This window comes from Pseudoliparis swirei, chromosome 8 (genome assembly GCF_029220125.1).
Source record: "Pseudoliparis swirei isolate HS2019 ecotype Mariana Trench chromosome 8, NWPU_hadal_v1, whole genome shotgun sequence".
Taxonomy (NCBI): Eukaryota; Metazoa; Chordata; class Actinopteri; order Perciformes; family Liparidae; genus Pseudoliparis; species Pseudoliparis swirei.
The window spans coordinates 7,782,930-7,800,694 of NC_079395.1; the positions used below are offsets into that span (position 1 = coordinate 7,782,930).

The window sequence follows — 17,765 nt, forward strand, 5'->3', positions numbered from 1 at the left end:
GAAAAAGAAGATGACGCGACTCTTCTTATTATACGGCTCAGGCTGGTATGTCCTGTTCCAACAACCAGACTGCAATGACATGATTTGTATGGGTTTTGGTATATTATTTGGTAAGTATGCATTGTTTAATATTTTTTAAACTCTGCCCTGCCTTTTAAATGGCACTGCGACTCTCAGTCCTTAAGTTACGTCAGGCAGTCAGCTAACGTTAGTGAATGCACCATTAGACAGCTAAGCTAATGTTTGTTGTTGATGAGTTGTCAAGTAGTTATGCTAGCTAGTTGGGCTTGGCTAACTTGAGCTAACATTTTCCTGTATTGCTCATCATTTACTACGTATTCGTTTAAAACTAAAATAAGGGGAGGTAATAATCATCCCTAGAATTGTAACATGTTGATTTATGTCCTTATTAGCTTACCCAAAGTAAGTTGTCATTAACTTGGCCATACGTCACTGTGAGGCGGTACCCGGAGAGTGAATCCGTGTCAACAAATGGCGTCGACAAATGACCCATTCCAATTTCAAGGTGAGTGTCCTCCACAGTTTTTTTGGTTTGGTAATGGAATAAAGCTGCTCCATTGGTGTTTTGCTTCAATTTGACTAAACGCACACATTCTGCAATTCTTGGTAGAATAAATGCAAAGTTCAACTATAAAAACTATCAAAGTTTTGGATTCATGTTTTCAATTTATCCATCCTATTAGAATTTGAAGAAGCTGGCAATCTGTTGGAAGCCAACAGAAATGCGACCACCATTACGATTGAAGATGACATTACCAAACCTGAGAAGCAGAGACAAGCTGCTGGTTTCTTATCTGATCGCGATGACGAGGACATACTTGCCAGTGATGACAAGACAGAGGTCAGCACAGGACTAACACTATACCCTTTTTTCACGCATTTCCGTTTGCAATTAAATGTTGTTTTCTTTGATTCATTTGACCTTTCTCTATGTTTTCTTCATCTCAAGCTTCTCTCTGGGCAAAAGAAAAGTGTCCCCTTCTGGACATTTGAGTACTACCAAAGACTTTTTGACGTCGAGACCCATCACGTAATATATATACAACTTATTTTAAGCACTTTTTAACAATTGCTACATTTTGTCTTGTAATATGAAGGGACGTCACAACAAATGTAGCTTTGATTACCTTAACACGTGAAACGATTATCAACATTTCTTTTCAGGTGAAGGAAAGAATCATCGGTTCAGTGCTGCCATGGCCTGGAAAGAATTTCATTCATCTCTACCTTCGTAGAAATCCTGATCTTTATGGTACGAACACAAACATGAGTGTCCTAATAAGAGGTGTCAGACATTTTTTGGGAACATATTTTAGAAAATTGTTTCCTTGTTCTGTAGCTTAAGTTCAAATATTTTCAAACTATATTTTACAAATACAGTTTTAATATTTTTAACGGATTGTGTTTTTAAAAAATTTTTGTAACAAACTGAAGTCCAAATGTCTTTATGTGTGCTTTCAGGACCATTCTGGATTTGCACAACCCTCGTGTTTGCTATTGCCATTAGTGGAAACATATCCAACTTTCTGGTGCACTTGGGCAAACCAAACTACAAGTACACCCCAGAGTTTCAAAAAGGTAAGCTCTGTTATTGCTTGTTGTTTATTGCTCACTTGTGCATGTTGAATGTAAGAGGAGACTTAAAATGTTGCTTGAATACTCTTATTTTGCTGTGTTTCCCAGTGACGATAGCTGCAACAGCGATCTTCAGCTATGCGTGGTTTGTGCCCCTTGCCCTGTGGGGTTTCCTGCTGTGGAGAAACAACAAGATCATGAACTTAGTGTCATACTCCTTCATGGAGATCGTCTGTGTCTATGGATATTCCCTTTCAATTTACATTCCAGCAGTGGTAAGTCCTACAATATATATGTCAGCCCATTGGTTCCAATTGAAGACGTCAAATAAAAAAAGATGGCCAACATAATTATAGTTTAATTTTTCAAAAGGTTCAGTAATTCTCTAGAGCAAACAATACATTTATTGATTAATATTTTCATTTATGGATAAATACACATTTGGTGCACTAATTAATACTTAATGACAGCACGACAGTGTGTGTGTGTGTGTGTGATTGTGTACAATGACAATAGTACTCAGTAGGATCAATTATTTGTTGGATTTCATCTTCTCGTATTTTTTTATATCAAAATATATATAATATAACCAAACTTATCTACAACATGGTTATAACATTCACCTCTGTAAATTGTAATATTTGTATCTTTAATATCTTTTGCACACAGCATGTGATACAGTTCAGAATGTACCTTTTTACATTGTTAATAGAACCCTTATAATGATTACATAGAGCCGAAGACAAAACGTTGTGACCTTTCATTACAAATCTTTACAGTTGATTAATACTTATTTCCCCTACTATCACAAATCATTTTGAGCATTCAATGTGTCTTAATAACTCTCATAAAATGAAACCCATATTATTTAATGCCCTGTTGTTTCCTTCCATAAGGTTCTATGGATTCTCCCGTATGAATGGCTGAGGTGGTGCACCATAGTGGTGGCTCTCTGCCTCTCTGGCTCAGTTCTGGTGATGACTTTCTGGCCTGCAGTCAGGGAGGACCACCCTAAAGTTATTATAGGAATCATGTCGGCCATTGTTGTGCTCAACGCCCTGCTTGCGGTTGGCTGTAAGGTAATTGTGCTCTATGATGTTGCTTTTTCATAACTTTACTCTGAGGATTCATTCAAGATTTGGGAGGTTTGGAAAATAAATCAGTTTGAAGAAATAAGATTGAACCGGCTTTGGCAAACTACATCTTTGTTAATCCATTTGATTCCAGCTGCCTGTCCATCTTAGTGTAGATATGATTGACCCACCCTTTTCCCTCAAAGATCTCAGTAGCATGACTAAGCTTTGACACAACTTGTCTGTCAATCACTTAACACAGCACAGACTTTTGTTTATTTTTTTTGTCTCTCCATGACTTTATTTGATCGTGTCAAGTTAACTTTCTCTGGGTAGACTCTACATTGGAAACAGTGACTGCATTGCCTCACTGGTGTGAGAGCGGTCTGTTTGTGGAATACTGTCAGACTCACGTAGGTATCATATGTCTGGTCACATTCATGTAATTAGTAATTAAGTAAGCCGGATGGTTTAACGGTTGGCCAAGAGGAATGGATGTCAAGAATGTGTATTCTCCAGAGAACATTTCTTGCACTCTTACTAATAGACATATCAACTGTAGTTCTTAAAGGCTCAGTAGTCTCTCTTAATATTGTATATATATTTTTTGCTAGGTTGTTTTACTCTCCTTTTCTTTTTTTTCTTTTTTTTCTAGACTTATTTCTTCAGCAAACCCGAAAAGGAACCACAAGTGGACAATTCTGTTGCAAGAGAGATAACAAAGCACCCTCTACGACATGAACACCTTTCTTTTACTAAAGGTAACCAAGAGTGACCCAGGCGCTTTTTAAGCCATTTCCCATTGTACACATGCACAAATAACCTGATACACACAAGTCTTATTCCTCAACCCTGTACATTCTCTGAACTGGTTTAAATCTGCATTCTCTTGTAGCAGGAATAGTGACCTCCTACCTCAGTAGCAGCTCTACATTGTTGGCCTATTTTTATGGGCTTACGTTTTGTTTATTTGTGTCCTGCTACAACAGAACACTTGACACCGGACTTCCTTTACCGTATTTCAACTTCCCAAAGCAAGTGTTATTCTTTTTTTATTTTTTTATTGCAGGTTCTCCGGTTGCCTTATGAGAGGGAATTGGGTTGCTGTGGTAATGAAGTCACGGGCCGTCTGGATTTCACCTGCACTCGGACATTCTGGCTCAAGACCGTGGAACCCAGTGTGCGCTCTTGGTACAACTTCATGACCTCTGAAAATGAACACTGGTACCAACTATATTATTTCTAATGGGATGGATTCTAAGTTTCCTGAAAGATTAAAGAGGTATGGTTTACACAGCTGATGTGATCTTTTGTAGTATAGTAGCTTTCTGCTTTATGGTTCTAATTGTTGAAATGTTTAGACAAACAGTCTGTGGAGAAATGTTTGTAGCATCAAAGGCATTTTGTATATGCATTTCTTTTCTATTCAGTTAATGGGGACTTCTTAGTGTACAAAATATTCCATATGAACGGCACAACAATTATCTGTGTTGTTAACATTTTTAAGGTTCAGACTTATGTATAAGTAAAGTCATTGTATTTTCCTCTAACTGATTTAACCGCAAGTGCCCACAACTAATGCCAAAGACCCATTTTAAATGTCCAAGGTATTTACAACTTGGGAAACTTTTTTTAATGAATAATTACCAAGTAGTTGATCAAATGTATAAAATTGAATATATGTTAGTTCTCAATGAGTGTTTCATTGGAAGAAAATAAAAAATGGTCTTTGTGAGACCCACATTTATTAATGAAACCATCAATAATAAAGGTGTTATCACAATGATTTAAAGTCAATCCAGAGCCTATGTTCAAGCACAAAGGAAACTATGAACAGATAAGTTGCATACTGTCTTTACACATTAAAGAAGTAAGTAGCTAAGTGCGGCTAATTGTTTATAATGCAGCCCTGAGGTGTGTTTATCTTTATATGTTTCTTACATGTTCTTGATTCAGAGTCAAGTGTCTTGATAGTCACATCATATAAATGCTTAATATGTAATTTATTTCAGTAAACTCAATGTTTTTAGGTAGGACGACCTTAAACCACCCAGCTCCCAGACGTGTCTGCAACGTGATTTTTTTTTTTCTCAACCAGCTCAAATTTTTCAACATTTTAAATATTTATTAGAGCTCATTTGGACTTTCAAAGATAGCATCTAACTTTTAGAGTGGACATTTGGCTGGTGGTTTGGTTTTTTCCGGCTCATCCATCTTGACTGGTTGAGCCAACTGATAGAATCTACTGTGTCACTGTTGGGATGCACGGCTCAACTGTAGCTTATGAGTGTAAAGCCTCTTTCTACAGGCACACAGTGTGGTCAGCACCGTACACACAGGGCTCCTCTGTTAAGTGTGTTTCATAACAGCATTGATTCACAAGGGCAAGTTCTCAGATGATTTAACAAAATAGAAGGAAACAAAATTGTCACTTGAAACGGTGTCACAGGGATGGTGGCGCCCTAATTAATGGTCATTCTAGCCCCAGCTTTGAGTTACACAGGCGCTGCCTGTCAAACAGATAGCCCTGTTGGAGGAATGTCTCTGGCCTCAGTCCGAGGCATGTGGCTGCTTGTGGGGTGGATTTACCGACATAATGCTCAAGGACTATTTGAATAACTTGTGAGTAAAAATATTTAAGAAACTCTTACCTTAGGATGGCCACTTCAAATGGGAAAGGTGAAAAGGTGTCCAAATTTGAGACATTGAAACTTTTGGAGAAATGCAGTAAGGAAAGAGATGATGCCATGCACAGAGAAAGTGTTCTAAGAGAGAAACTCAGACAGAATGAGTCGAAGATCCGTGCCACGGACGCTGTAAGACAGAAACTGAAGTCCTTGACTTTGGAAAACAAGGAGCTGAGGAAACAAGTGAAGGCTCTTCGTACTGAGATTGGACTTGAACGCAGCCCTGACTTCAGTGGAAAGACCACAAAGGACATAATCGATGACCTGCAAGAAAAGGACCGTGAGTGCAGGTCCCTGGTGGAGAAGACTGGGCAACTGAATCTGACCATTGATGTTTTGACTTCAGAGGTGACAAATATGGTCACCTCTAAAACACTTTTAGAGGATAAGTTGCAATCACTGCAGCAAAATCTCAAGGATATGACACATAATCAACGCCGCTTGCTGAAGTTGTGGGACGACAAGAAGGTCCAAAGGGAGCAGCTTGCCCTCCCTGCAATTGCCATGAAACCTGTACAGAAACCATTCGTCCACAAAGCGGTTCAAACTGAGATGTCTGTCAATTCATCCCAAAAGCTTCCAGTCAATGCTTTTGAGACCAAGCCATTCTCTCGGGACCAAGACAAACCCGTTTTGGATAGTTTTCCAACCTATGGAAATGGCTATCATGACAAGAAAGCATTCATGCACGATGAAACAAAAGGAATAAATAAATACTCGACTCATTGACTGATATTGACTAACAATCTGCATTCAGAAAGTAAAGCTGAGATATAGCTAATAAATGTGTAAATAACAACAAGATGAGATACTATTCAATTAATGTTACTTCTGGCTTTTTGGTTCGTTGTGTAATTTGATTCTCTGACATTATTTCATTATTTGTGTCAATCTAACTTTATAGATCAACATTGAACTGAAGCAGCTTTTTGAAAGTTATTGTTTTGTGAGCTTATTCGGTTTAATCAAGCGTGCATTGATTGACTGGACTGCCTGACTGATATTTATACAAATATTTGTGTTGTTGTTAAAGTTCATTAACCATAATTCGGTTGGATGTGATACTGCCACCTGGCAGGAACACGGGCAACTTTTTATCGGGGTCCTTCAAGGGTCCTTTGAATGCATGTGGCGCGATATGGAAAACGGTGGAAAATAGTTTGACAGCAGGAGAGCCGAAGAGATTATTGTCGCTGTTTGGTTCTCCGTTTATCCAAGCAAGATGTTTTCTACTGAGCAAAGTTGTTGGTTTATCCGCAAGGTAAGTCTTTACACTGAATTCTTCTGTTTGTTTTAAAGAATACGTTTTGCTAGCGTAGCGTGCTCAAGTAGCCTCACTAGTTCAACGGTCAGTTAGCGTCGCTAATATATCTTTAAAATACAAAACAACAAGCTAAAGAACCCGACATATGCAATTTAGAAATAAAGGTGTGCACAATGTATGAGCAAATGACGTTGCTACCTTTTATACAGGAACAAATAACCTGAGCAAGGAAAAACTAAAAAGGATTATCAAGAGCGGATTAATTATAAATAAATAAATATACACTTTTTTTTTACGTTAACGTTAGGTTTTTAAAAATATGAGTTGGTTAACAAGAGGCGATTAAAATATGTATACACTTGTACATTACTGTATATTTGTTTACATTACTATTTGAAATAATTGTGAGGCTTGTTTAGAAAGAAATGAGCCAAATCGAGAATAAAACAATATAAGTAGTGGTGTCTGTTCGTCTTTCGTTACTTAGCGCAATGATCAAATTAATAAAACCAAACAAGTCAACATGCAGTCATTTTTGTCAATACATCTTGTGCATTTTCACCATACCTGAGTCTGGGTGACAAAAATGCAGCTTATCAATAGTTTATATTTCAGAAGAACAGAACAATAACATTTAACAAAACCTCCCGGGCCACAGATAATAATTACTTTCATTAGGACACACTCGGCCTCTACTTTCTTGATTAGTTAAGCATGTTACATGTCGGGAAATGGTAACTGTCCTTCGCTTACATGTAAACATTTACTTATTGGATACACAAATATAATCGGGTCAAAAAATGTTTTTAGACTTTCAGAAACAGGATATTTTGACAAATAATGTTTTAGTTTCCCTTCATGATTGAGTGTTGAACATTAACTAATCATGATAGATTAAACTTCCTTTTTTCCCCATTTCATTTCACCCAAGCTTACATCTCAGAGCTTTTGAATAATCAATGTTGGAACATGATTTTAAAGATAAAAGAGATCATCAATCTTCTAAAAATCAAGAGACTTTTGGAATTCCCTAATATATATAAAGCTGTTTTACAACATATTGACAACTAAGAATCAGAATATGTTGTCGTTTAGCCCCTGCTCTGTAATAATAATGACTTACTGCTCGTTTCAGGTTGTTTGCTGGAGAGCGGTGGCCAGTATTGCTTGGGCTGTTCTGTTGTTGCTACCCATCACAGCAATTTTTGTAATCCTCAGCAGGTTCAGTCTGCTCCACCCCATTCAGACGTCATCAGGTCAGTCACCACGTTCAATGTGAATTTTGACTCGTAGTCAATCTGAAGTTGTGTGAATCTCACTGTGGACTGTTTTGTCCATGCAGAATGCCTGTCCTTCTTAACATGTGCAAGTGCCATCTTCTCATTGATCCTGATGTGTGGAGTGATCATCATGGTGGGGTTCCTGAACTTGGAGTATTATACAGGTGGGTGGCAGATAACTGCAGATGTAAATTTATTAGGTTTTCACTTGATCTAAGCAAAGATGCATTAGATCATCAGTTCAGACTCAGAGTTTATGTATGTATATGATGATGCATCATATTATGTATGACGTATTTCGCAATACAATCTGGAAGCACAAACGGCAAAAAGGCGGACATGCCCCCCAATTCTTCATAACCCAGCAAATACGGAATGGTATGCTTGATGATGGTAAATTAAAGGTATTTATTATAATGAAGTAAAGAAATAGCTACAATTGGGAAGTGTGTCAGTCAGTAACATCATAAATGTGTGAGCGTGATGAAGATTGGGGTGTCAGCTAAAACAAAAGAAGATCAAAACAAGTCAAAAGCAGGCAGACTCTGGCAGGGATGAACCTTGGTTGTAACTTTTTTTTTCTTTTCTTTGTCTCTTCAGTCATCCCAACTATTGCATGCTCAAAAATGGCCCTGTTGGGTCAGCTGCTCCACCCTCGTCAGTTTGTGAACTCCCTGGCCCACTGCATCATGGGAATAATCGTTGCTTGGTGCTGTGCCGGCACTATCGGGGGCAGATATGAGACGATCGGCTCCCCTTGCACACAGGGTGATGGGTAAGCAGCTATCATGTACAACTCATCATGTTGAGCGTTACGTACTTCATCCACAGTCTAATGCCCTCTATTTGTTTTCAGCACTGACAGTTCCCCTCAGATGTGTCTGAATGAATATCACCTCATCCTTCTGTTGGCTGGAGCCTTTGTTGGATTCTCTCACAGTCTGCTTGGTGTTATCTCCAACATTAACTATGTCTCTTTTCACACTGTTCAGGTATGTGACACGAGTTTGCTCATTTATCTGACTGATGATGATGCAACAATTTAAGTTCTGTTTTTGCCTGAATGGCTCAAACAACGACTTTCTTGCATACATCCGTGCTTACTTTTGAGTTTAAATAAAGTGTGTTATGCGATGACCTTACACCTATTGGTGTCTGGTGAGGGGGGGGGGGGGTCTAGCCAATTGTGAGTTGTAACAATTCAATAAAATAATACATCAGTTGCAGACAAACATTGTTTAAAGACTGCCTTTCGGTTTCATTTAGGATTTTTTTAAAAACCAACAATGCAATAACCGCCGTCTTTTTTTTAATGGTTGATGATACGTGTTGATCTTAATACTGTTATTTCCCCCCAGCAATACAAATACCTTCGTTTTAAAGGATCCCTATCTTTTGTGGTGAAGTGCAGCGCTGCTCAAGCACTTTACTCGGTCAGGAACTACATTGTTGTGTATTTCTTTTTGGGTAAGTGATCTTTGTCTATAAATTAAACTTTAATATCACAGAGCTCTCATAAGAAACTGCGATAGGAGTTGAAACTTGCATGATTTCTCTCAAAGTATCTTTCTCAACATGCTTTTATTTGTTGTACCTGAGCTCTTTTTTTATTTAGTTCTTTCAATTTATTAACAGGATATATTCCAAAAGCATGGATTTGTAAAACACTAAATCTTCATTTGAACAGGTTAGTGATCAAGTAAATTTTATTTGTATAGCGTAAAATCATATATGGCCTTATAATATGGCCTGAATTACTGTATTCATGTCTGATCTCCACCTCCAGCTCTGTTCACCCTCTGGACAGCATAGCTGGACTGCTGGACCTCTCCCTGCTTTACCACCAGTGGATCAGTGCCGGCTTCCTTCTCTTCACATGGAACATCACACTGCTGCTTTTTAGGATATTTGTCACTGAGGTATGTGAATCAATAACAGACTAAATGTATACAATACCTAATATTGCAAAACCTAAGGTCTCACTGTGCTGCTGAAGTGTTTTGTTGATCAACATTTTATTTCCCATTCTTGAGCACATCCAAAGGCCAGCTGGCTGTGCTGATCACCAAATGATTGTTTGGACTGGGCCCAGTTCTGACGATCTCATTTTACTTTAATTTGACCAGTTTCTGAATCTAATTGGTTTAAAAGTATAGTGTTTTGTTGCAGAGAGATGACTTATGAATTATTTAGAGACACTAGGGGGCAATGTTGTCATTACTTTGAGTTCTCACGTCTCCGAAGAGCACCAGACCAGTTAAATGTACACTAAAAGGAGAGTGACTTTTAAGGTAATATGGCATCTAATGCGTTTCCTATTCTATGCAGGTGTACAGTTTTCCTGTGCAGTCATCTTTTACGGAGGAAGCCCATCAGTGTCTCCCTAAAGTTCTTACAGACAAGCAACCAATGATACTGAAGGTGGATAACATGCATGATTTCCCTCGTCATTGTGCTTCCTGCTAATCGCACATGGGTGTTGTAACATGTTGTTCCCCAAATGTTAGTTCCTCGCTCTGCAGGACGTTGCTCTGCTGTCTCAACAGTCCCCATCAAGACGCTGTGAGGTCTTCAGTCTGAGTCAGCCAGGTCTGTTTTGTTGTCTACATAGACAAGTGGTCCTACACTTGACACAATAAGCTTACAACAAAATATATTTTTTTCCCAGGTGGCCATCCTCACAACTGGAATGCCATCAGTAAGGAGTGTCTGTCTCTGCTGACTGATCTGACCCAGAGACTCGTAGCATACCATGACACTGTAGCAACCAATGGCAGGGCCAAGTCGCTGTCTACTGGGAGTGATAGGAAGACTTCCTCTGAGACGTCATGTATGCTGCTATAAAACATAAAATCATGTCATTTCTTTTGCACGGTTTCCTTTATCTTTTCATATTTTTCTATCTTAAAGTTACCTCAACCCCAGAAGATCTGATGAGCCCGAGGCCCACTTTACTGCTGAGAACTCCAGCTTCTGTCTTTGCACGCTCCTTTGTTGGCAACCCGCACAGCCCTCTGACGGCCCCATTCACTCCTGACCTGGACAGCCCTTTTTCTTCTCCTGCCCTGCGCCGTCTCACTGCCCCTTTAGACCAATGCTCGCCGTGGTTTGGAATGGTGCAAAGCCCACACATCATGAGGAGAGCCCCAAAGCTCTGGTCCACCCCCACAGGTGAGAGGACGAATGGAAGACTTCGGGTCACTACGATCAAACAGACACTTAAAGGTCCATTTTTAGCCAGTAAATGACAAGTTTACTATATGATCTGGGTTTTTTTCTAGAGCTCTAAAAATAATTTAAAGTTAATTGTGAGGTGTATTTTGTACCTTTTCTATATTCTGTATGTATTTCCCTCAAATGATTGAACATTGCTGACATGATGTCAACTTATAGGTCAGGGTATCATTGCGTAAATTTAGTAGCAGAGTTTTTTTTGCCTATTCCCACTTTTTTAGTGACCATCTCTCTGTGCAGATTCAGAGGTCAACGGCAGTCCCCCGGCATCCCCAGCCTCAGTTCCCAGTCCCAAGCAGGAGTCGTTCAAACCAAGTCGCCTGGCGCTGTTCCTTCAGAACAGAAAAGAACAGGTACGTCAGTCTTGTTGTAACAACACAGGATGACAATATACAATAGATTGACTTCAGGCTTTTTATACTTGACATTTATTAACATTGGACAAACAATACTTGACTTACAGCCGTCTTGTCAGATCTTTTATTTTTTTAATTTCCAAAACCAATCTGACGTGATTTCTGCAGTGATTGGCCAGCAAGTGCACAGATTTTAAAATCGACAAAGCCAATCACCTCTGTGCTGACAGAGGGATGAGACGGAAGGAGTATGAACAAAATGAAGAACCTAACTAACCTACTTACTGATGAGTACCTCTGCTCTATACTGTAGCCGCCACATCATCGGCTTTGGTTCTGATGGTGTGTTCCTCCGTCTGTGTCATAGTTTGTTTGCCCACTGTTAAGTCTATAAAGTCTGTAAAGTAAATATATCTAGATTTGTGTTCCATTTCTTTATGTAGTTTTGAAAGCAAAACAACTTTTTACTTAATTGTCCCATTCAGGTTAAAAATTTCTTGGCAAAACGCGTGCTGATAATGTATTTGTTTAACAAGGTAAGGGTGTGTGGCATGTGCATGCTGTCTTGGTGAGAGACCGAGGGGCTCCCTGCATGCTCCCATCTGACACAGGAGACTTTCATTTAGTTTTAGTAGATCTAACAACCTCACCCTCAAATAATCACTAATTTAACTTCTTGTGCACACATTACTAATATAGCTCTTTTCCAGTCACCTAGTGTTTACCATATAATGTTACTAATTACTTAAAGTTTGATTTAAGGAGTTGGGTAACCCACTTGTCTTGCAAGTCACTTGAGGACTATAAAACCAGTGTTTGTACCAATCAAATGTTGAATAATCATGTCCTAGTTCTATCAGGACAGGAGTGTGAGCTGCTGGTGAGTTTTCTGACTGACGTTGCACTATTTCCTATTAGTAGAAACTAGTTTAGTCTGCTTTGCTTCCTGAGGTGCACATATCTTCTTTTGATGATCACACATGCATGTTGCAATGTAGTCTCATTAAAACCTGCCCAATCTAACAACTTCCTGATTCACCCGTCTACTATATATGCATTTGTCTGTTCAGTAGAAAGCTCGTATAAGTTAACGTTGTCTCTTGCAGCTTCCAGAAGCCTCCAGTCAAGCTCTGTTTGCAGACAGCCAGGCTCACATCTGGGCTTTAGAAGGTGGGAAGAGATGTTGGACTTTATTTTCATTTGATATGGGTGTCACCTGTTCTTTTTAATCCAACATGTATATTATTATGTTGTCTAATCTCCTCCAGGGCTGTCTTACCTTGTGCAAGCCTCCTTCTCAGAAGACCAGTTTGGTGTTGTACAGACTACATTACCCAGTATTCTCGGTTGCATGCTGGTCTTACAAGAGGTACCGGAGCCACCCTGAGACCACACATCGGCATAGCAACAATGACTTACAAACAATTACCTGCCATCACATTTGCTAGCCCAGCCGTATTGTACCGAGTGTGGGGAAAGACTTTAGTACAAACCTCGTGATGAACGTTGTGCCTTAAAGACACGCACACATTTGTGGAGTGCTTTGTGCTTGCTAAGAAGGAAAATGAGAAAAGTTAAAGGGGCGATTTCATCTGAATTCATCTTTCCTTTATCTACATGGCATAAACTGAGTCAGCCAGATAAGTGAGAATTTCTCTATCTTTGCTAAATGTCTTGTTTTTTAACATTCACTCTGTTGATGCAAGTCAGGCTCAATTTAAAAGTGCTACATTTTTGTGTACATATTGACCCCTGACAGCAGTTGCTTCCTGTCCTACTTGTTTTCAGGCAGTAGATCGACACTTCAAGCTGCCTCACGCCTCCAGTAAACCCGTCCGGTCGGCCAGCGGCATGGGAGACTCCGCCTACAAGACACTGCGCTTTGCTCTCAGGGCCACTCTCAAGACTGCCATCTACAGGATAACAACCACTTTTGGAAATCACTTAAAGTAAGACCTGTCATTCAATTGTACTATCTTCATTGTCCTAAAAATAATATAATGCGTATTGGTCATCTAAAAAAAAAAAAATCTATCTTTTTTTAAATCCTCAGTGCTGTTCAGATGTCTGCAGAGCACCGGAAAAGATTGCAGCAGTTTCTGGAGTACAAGGAATAACACCACTGACGCTCTTGTGTTGTCAGATTCTTCTCGTGATGTGTGTGTGTGTGCGTGCATATTAGCAGAATTGAGGCAACAAGTGAAAGCCCATGACAGTGCCTCTTTTAATATGTATGTCTGCACCATGTCAGTGCGGATTGTATCCGATAGGCTAGATCACATCTCCACCATGCGCGCGGCGCGGGCTTCCTGCCCACCTGACGCACTGAAACAGGTTGGAAGCCCAACTGTGTTTGAGAGATTTAAACTAGCTCACTGTATCGATGAGCAACTCGTCCCAAAGACATTTGCTTTATTTGTATTACCATGAAGTCGTATCGAGTCATAATAATTATCATATAATAATAATCATATTTTACTTTCATAAATTGGGATGAGTTGTAAAGGGTTATTTGCGCTACATTGGTTCTAAATCATGTACATGTTCTTTTGGTCTCACACTCCATCGGCTGTCTTATGGAATCGCCATCGTTGCGATTTCAAAGCATTTAGTATTTTTGCGTGAGGAGTAAGACGGATGAGATGTCAGTGATGAGAAAGAAGCCGTGTCCTCGAGTGTCACAAAGTGTCTGAAATGTGTTCTGGAAATACATATATTTTTTTTTACAACTGGTTTTGTTCTAAACACCAGCCTGGAGAACGAGTTTACTGTTATCTGTGCGAATCAGTTCAGGTTCTCCAACTATAAAATGCACCAGTCAGACGCGACTGTTTGTACATGTCAACTATTTGTGTTCGTCAGTTTTGTTCATGTTAAAAAAAGGTCTCTTTCACGTCAGATCAAGGATGGAGATTTGGTGTGACTGATAACAAGTGTGGGGAATATGCTTTGATTGTCACCGCCAACGAGTACCGAGTTTAAATTCCCACTCAAGAGACCTGTTGAATATAAACATTGTCAAGATCATGGCAGGTTTCTTTTCTTGCCTGAAACGAGCTGGTCTTGACTTCTGTAGACGGATCAAGTTTTAATGGGGAAGAACATGAGAAGCTCTTGTCGAGAGGTACTGAAGTGGTCCCTGGTTGCACACTGGGAACAGCTCGAAGAAAAAAGGTGCTTGAAACATCCATTAATACAAAAAGCCTTTTCTTCCACAGACTTGAATCTTTGATGGAATGGCACAGGTGCTATTTTATTCAGATGTCCCCGGGGGCTTTGACAGTGAGCCAGCATGCACAGCACCAGAAGTACCTCCAGGAAATTCAGCCATCATTAATTGTATTTTTCGACAACTGTTTTCCTGCCAAAACATCCTGCCAAAATAATTATTTTATATGTTGCATATGTTTGACAAATGTATTATAGGGCAAATTAATTTGAAAGCAAAGTTGTCCATTGACGTTAGTATAACAGGAGGTATCGCCATAATGCCATTTACAGAAAAGTCCTAATTGTAGCCAAGATTTGGGCTAGTCGTGCGTTTGAGCTTTAACTACACAGGGATGGTCCGACGAAAGATGCTAGTAAGTTGCATCATGGGAAACGTAGGATCTGGTGTTTTTGGGGTTGAGGTTATTTTAGACTGCTGCACAGATGTTGACTTTTCTGAAGTGCAGTAATAAATCACTTTCATTATCCCTTATGCTGTCAAACTGGTGATCAGTCTCCACAGATAACAGCATAAGACCTCTTCTGAGAATCAATATGGCTGTGTCTACTACCGCGCACTTCACGAAGTACACTGCAATGCAGTGCACTGAATTGCTGATAAGTGCTGTCTCAAATGGAACACTTACGTTAACCACTTGGCGGAAGTGACGGACGCAAATCTGTTCACGGCACCCGCGAAATTAAGCCGGGAGTGACGTATGCAAATCTGCTTGCGATACCCTAACCCTTAAACTGACAAAATTAATGTACTTCTTGCCCTCTTGTTGTCCCTTGTTTACCCCTCTCTCCACCCCATGTGGAAACTGCGATACCTCCACAATCGCGGCAGGAGCCTCCGCCTTCTGGCTGAAGTCGAGATGGTATATGTAAATTTAATTGTGTGATTTTGCCTTACCTTCACAGCATAGCTTCATGTAGTAGTTGCAATTAAATTCTCCTAGCTAGGTATGCTAAATTCTCAATTATCTTTGTCAGAAGTAGCCTTCTTCTTTGCAATCCACATACACACCATATGGAAATAAAACATGACAAATCTGTACATGCTTGTCCCTAGATTCCAATTAGTTTTAAGAATTATCCACTGAAATGATAGGCATCATCTGCTTGAATTCACACAGTAATAGGCCTACTTTGACTGACTGTACTTTTATACACATCTCTGATGTAGTTAAGTTGACCCTGATACAGGAATCAATGAGCAATTGAACACACAGGCATATTAATTATTGTTACAAACATGCATCAATTCTAATATAAATCAGAAAACGCAATAAAAGACTACAAAACCTCAATGACAACATTTTATTGAAAAAATGACATATTAATATAATCTTCCCTTCCCCTCCCCACACACTACAGCAGCCACCCAGTCGGCGCTGCCGTATCAATGTTGCAATGCCACTGCTGGCGTTGTATTGTGATGGCCACAGTGACATGAGGGTGGACTTCAGGCTCACCGAGAGTCATTCAACGCCCTCATGGCTGTGCTGGGCACTGACTGTGACCACGGTTGGGGCCCGAGATCTCCTGTCTAGTTTTTATTTTTTGACTTGCCAGCACCACCTCCTATCGGGTGGTGGCCAGGGCCTTCGACAGGCCCCGGGCCACCGTTCACCGGCTGGTGCACAGGATGAGTGGGCAGATCGCTGCGCTCCTGTCCACTGTTGTCCGCCACCCTCCAGGAGAGGAACTCCCACGGCTAGGTGCCCGCTTCACCCGTCTAGCTGGGTCGGCAGCCTTCAGCAGAGTGGTGGGGGCTATTGATGGCGGTCCATCTTCTTAAAGGCCCTGGAGGTGGATGTGAGGTGCCAGAGGTCATTGGAGCCAGATGTCGGGAGGGCAGCAGAGGACCAGCCAGCACCTCCAGGAAACGTCTCTGGGGCAGAAAACAGAAATAGGATAGCCATTCAGTGCTCTGTCCCAGACCACGATTACATTTAAAATAATACATACATACACGACATTAAAAAAACAACACACAACGATGATTGAAAGCTACAATTATTTCTAGAAGGACAAGCTTAGATAGCTATCGTAACGGTATTAATTATCGGGCGGCGTGTGGGCAAACGTTCGCGGTGTCATGTTAACCCGTTATTAAACTGAGCATATCCATTGTTAATCCATTATTAAAATTGCTATTTCGATTGTTTAACAGAACAGCCGTTGTTTAACACTGTCCGATGACTGACATAGCTATCTGTCGTCGGACTTGCCGCTGGCTGGAGCAAGCGCCTGGAGCCGACCTGCCCCCGCTCGTCAAGCGAAGAGTGTCTGATAAAAGTGCACCTTCGTCGGACTGGCAAGAGGACCGGGTGGTGGATTACCCAGATAGTTTATCATAACTGCCATGCAGATCCAATGGCATCTAATGCTACCTAATTAATCTTTTCTTCTTCTTTTGTATTACTGTACTGTCATGTGTGAAGTGATGTGTGCTTTCCATTTCACTCTGCTTGCATTCTTAAATTACATCAACCTGCCAAGGGACTACAGATGGAAACTAGCCTCCCGGCTATAATCTGGCATATTTACATGTACATTGTACTGTCAATCAATATGCACTGTCCCTTATTCTCTAAATAAATAAAATAAAATAAAAATAACTGTCGGTATATATCATATACATCGTTAACTCCACCAACTACTCATGTCGCTGGCTTTAATCTGAGAATGGCACGTTAGTGGTACATCGTAATACCAGTACAATGTGTAATTACCGCTGATACTTACATGTACTGTAGCTTCGTGGTCTACCGCTTGTGCTGTCCGCCATTGTTTTAGAAATAAAATGAAAAGCTGGCGAAAGGGCTCCTCCTCTTCCGCTACGTCGCCAAGATGGCGGCCGCTTAGGGCGAGTAGTGTCCATCGTTTTACACTACATTTTTTGCCCGTTTGCAGTGCACCATCCGGGTACTTTCAGTGCACTGAATTCTGCTGGTTTTGTCAGTGTGGCGCACTTGAGCACTTCGAGCACTGAAAGTCAGTGCTCGAAGTGCTCAAGTGCGCGGTAGTAGACACAGCCTATGTTACATCAAAACACA

At 40.3% G+C, this 17,765-nt stretch overlaps 3 protein-coding genes and 1 long non-coding RNA gene across 6 annotated transcripts; 3 read left to right on the top strand and 1 right to left on the bottom strand.

Moving 5' to 3' along the window:
* Nucleotides 1-4,455, top strand: yipf1 (Yip1 domain family, member 1). The gene is made up of 10 exons (XM_056420858.1): nucleotides 1-110; nucleotides 414-526; nucleotides 705-862; nucleotides 971-1,051; nucleotides 1,186-1,273; nucleotides 1,483-1,599; nucleotides 1,705-1,871; nucleotides 2,493-2,675; nucleotides 3,325-3,430; nucleotides 3,739-4,455. The coding sequence occupies exons 2-10, from the start codon at nucleotides 493-495 to the stop codon at nucleotides 3,756-3,758; spliced, it is 954 nt and encodes a 317-aa protein (XP_056276833.1). The 5' UTR covers nucleotides 1-110; nucleotides 414-492; the 3' UTR covers nucleotides 3,759-4,455.
* A 542-nt stretch (nucleotides 4,456-4,997) lies between these two features.
* On the top strand, nucleotides 4,998-6,497 carry zgc:113691 (uncharacterized protein LOC503529 homolog). The gene has a single exon (XM_056421426.1). It carries the CDS (start codon nucleotides 5,327-5,329, stop codon nucleotides 6,083-6,085), a length of 759 nt encoding a protein of 252 aa, XP_056277401.1. The 5' UTR covers nucleotides 4,998-5,326; the 3' UTR covers nucleotides 6,086-6,497.
* ndc1 (NDC1 transmembrane nucleoporin) lies at nucleotides 6,496-14,335 on the top strand. Of its 3 annotated transcripts, XM_056421423.1 has the most exons (18): nucleotides 6,496-6,617; nucleotides 7,756-7,876; nucleotides 7,963-8,064; nucleotides 8,501-8,675; nucleotides 8,757-8,892; nucleotides 9,259-9,367; nucleotides 9,536-9,587; nucleotides 9,687-9,819; nucleotides 10,229-10,321; nucleotides 10,408-10,489; nucleotides 10,569-10,730; nucleotides 10,811-11,071; nucleotides 11,375-11,487; nucleotides 11,976-12,026; nucleotides 12,597-12,660; nucleotides 12,759-12,859; nucleotides 13,279-13,439; nucleotides 13,544-14,335. In XM_056421423.1, the coding sequence occupies exons 1-18, from the start codon at nucleotides 6,579-6,581 to the stop codon at nucleotides 13,605-13,607; spliced, it is 2,019 nt and encodes a 672-aa protein (XP_056277398.1). In that variant the 5' UTR covers nucleotides 6,496-6,578; the 3' UTR covers nucleotides 13,608-14,335. The 3 variants fall into 3 exon arrangements, with proteins under 3 accessions (XP_056277398.1, XP_056277399.1, XP_056277400.1); XM_056421424.1 differs by lacking the exon at nucleotides 11,976-12,026; XM_056421425.1 differs by lacking the exons at nucleotides 11,976-12,026; nucleotides 13,544-14,335 and having other exon boundaries at nucleotides 11,356-11,487; nucleotides 13,279-13,417.
* A 1,674-nt stretch (nucleotides 14,336-16,009) lies between these two features.
* On the bottom strand, nucleotides 16,010-17,697 carry LOC130198301 (uncharacterized). The gene is made up of 2 exons (XR_008832618.1): nucleotides 17,455-17,697; nucleotides 16,010-16,597 (listed from the first exon to the last, which is right to left on the bottom strand). It is a non-coding gene; the product is annotated as an uncharacterized LOC130198301 (long non-coding RNA).
* Nucleotides 17,698-17,765: the final 68 nt, after the last annotated feature.

Coding starts and splice junctions, on each gene's coding strand:
- zgc:113691 (XM_056421426.1), top strand. CDS start 5,327: ATGGCCACTTCAAATGGGAAAGGTGAAAAGGTGTCCAAATTTGAGACA.
- ndc1 (XM_056421423.1), top strand. CDS start 6,579: ATGTTTTCTACTGAGCAAAGTTGTTGGTTTATCCGCAAG. Junction 10,322..10,407: donor AGCAACCAATGATACTGAAG/GTGGATAACATG, acceptor CCCAAATGTTAG/TTCCTCGCTCTGCAGGACGT. Junction 13,440..13,543: donor ACTTTTGGAAATCACTTAAA/GTAAGACCTGTC, acceptor TTAAATCCTCAG/TGCTGTTCAGATGTCTGCAG.
- yipf1 (XM_056420858.1), top strand. CDS start 493: ATGGCGTCGACAAATGACCCATTCCAATTTCAAG. Junction 863..970: donor CCAGTGATGACAAGACAGAG/GTCAGCACAGGA, acceptor CTTCATCTCAAG/CTTCTCTCTGGGCAAAAGAA. Junction 1,872..2,492: donor CAATTTACATTCCAGCAGTG/GTAAGTCCTACA, acceptor TCCTTCCATAAG/GTTCTATGGATTCTCCCGTA.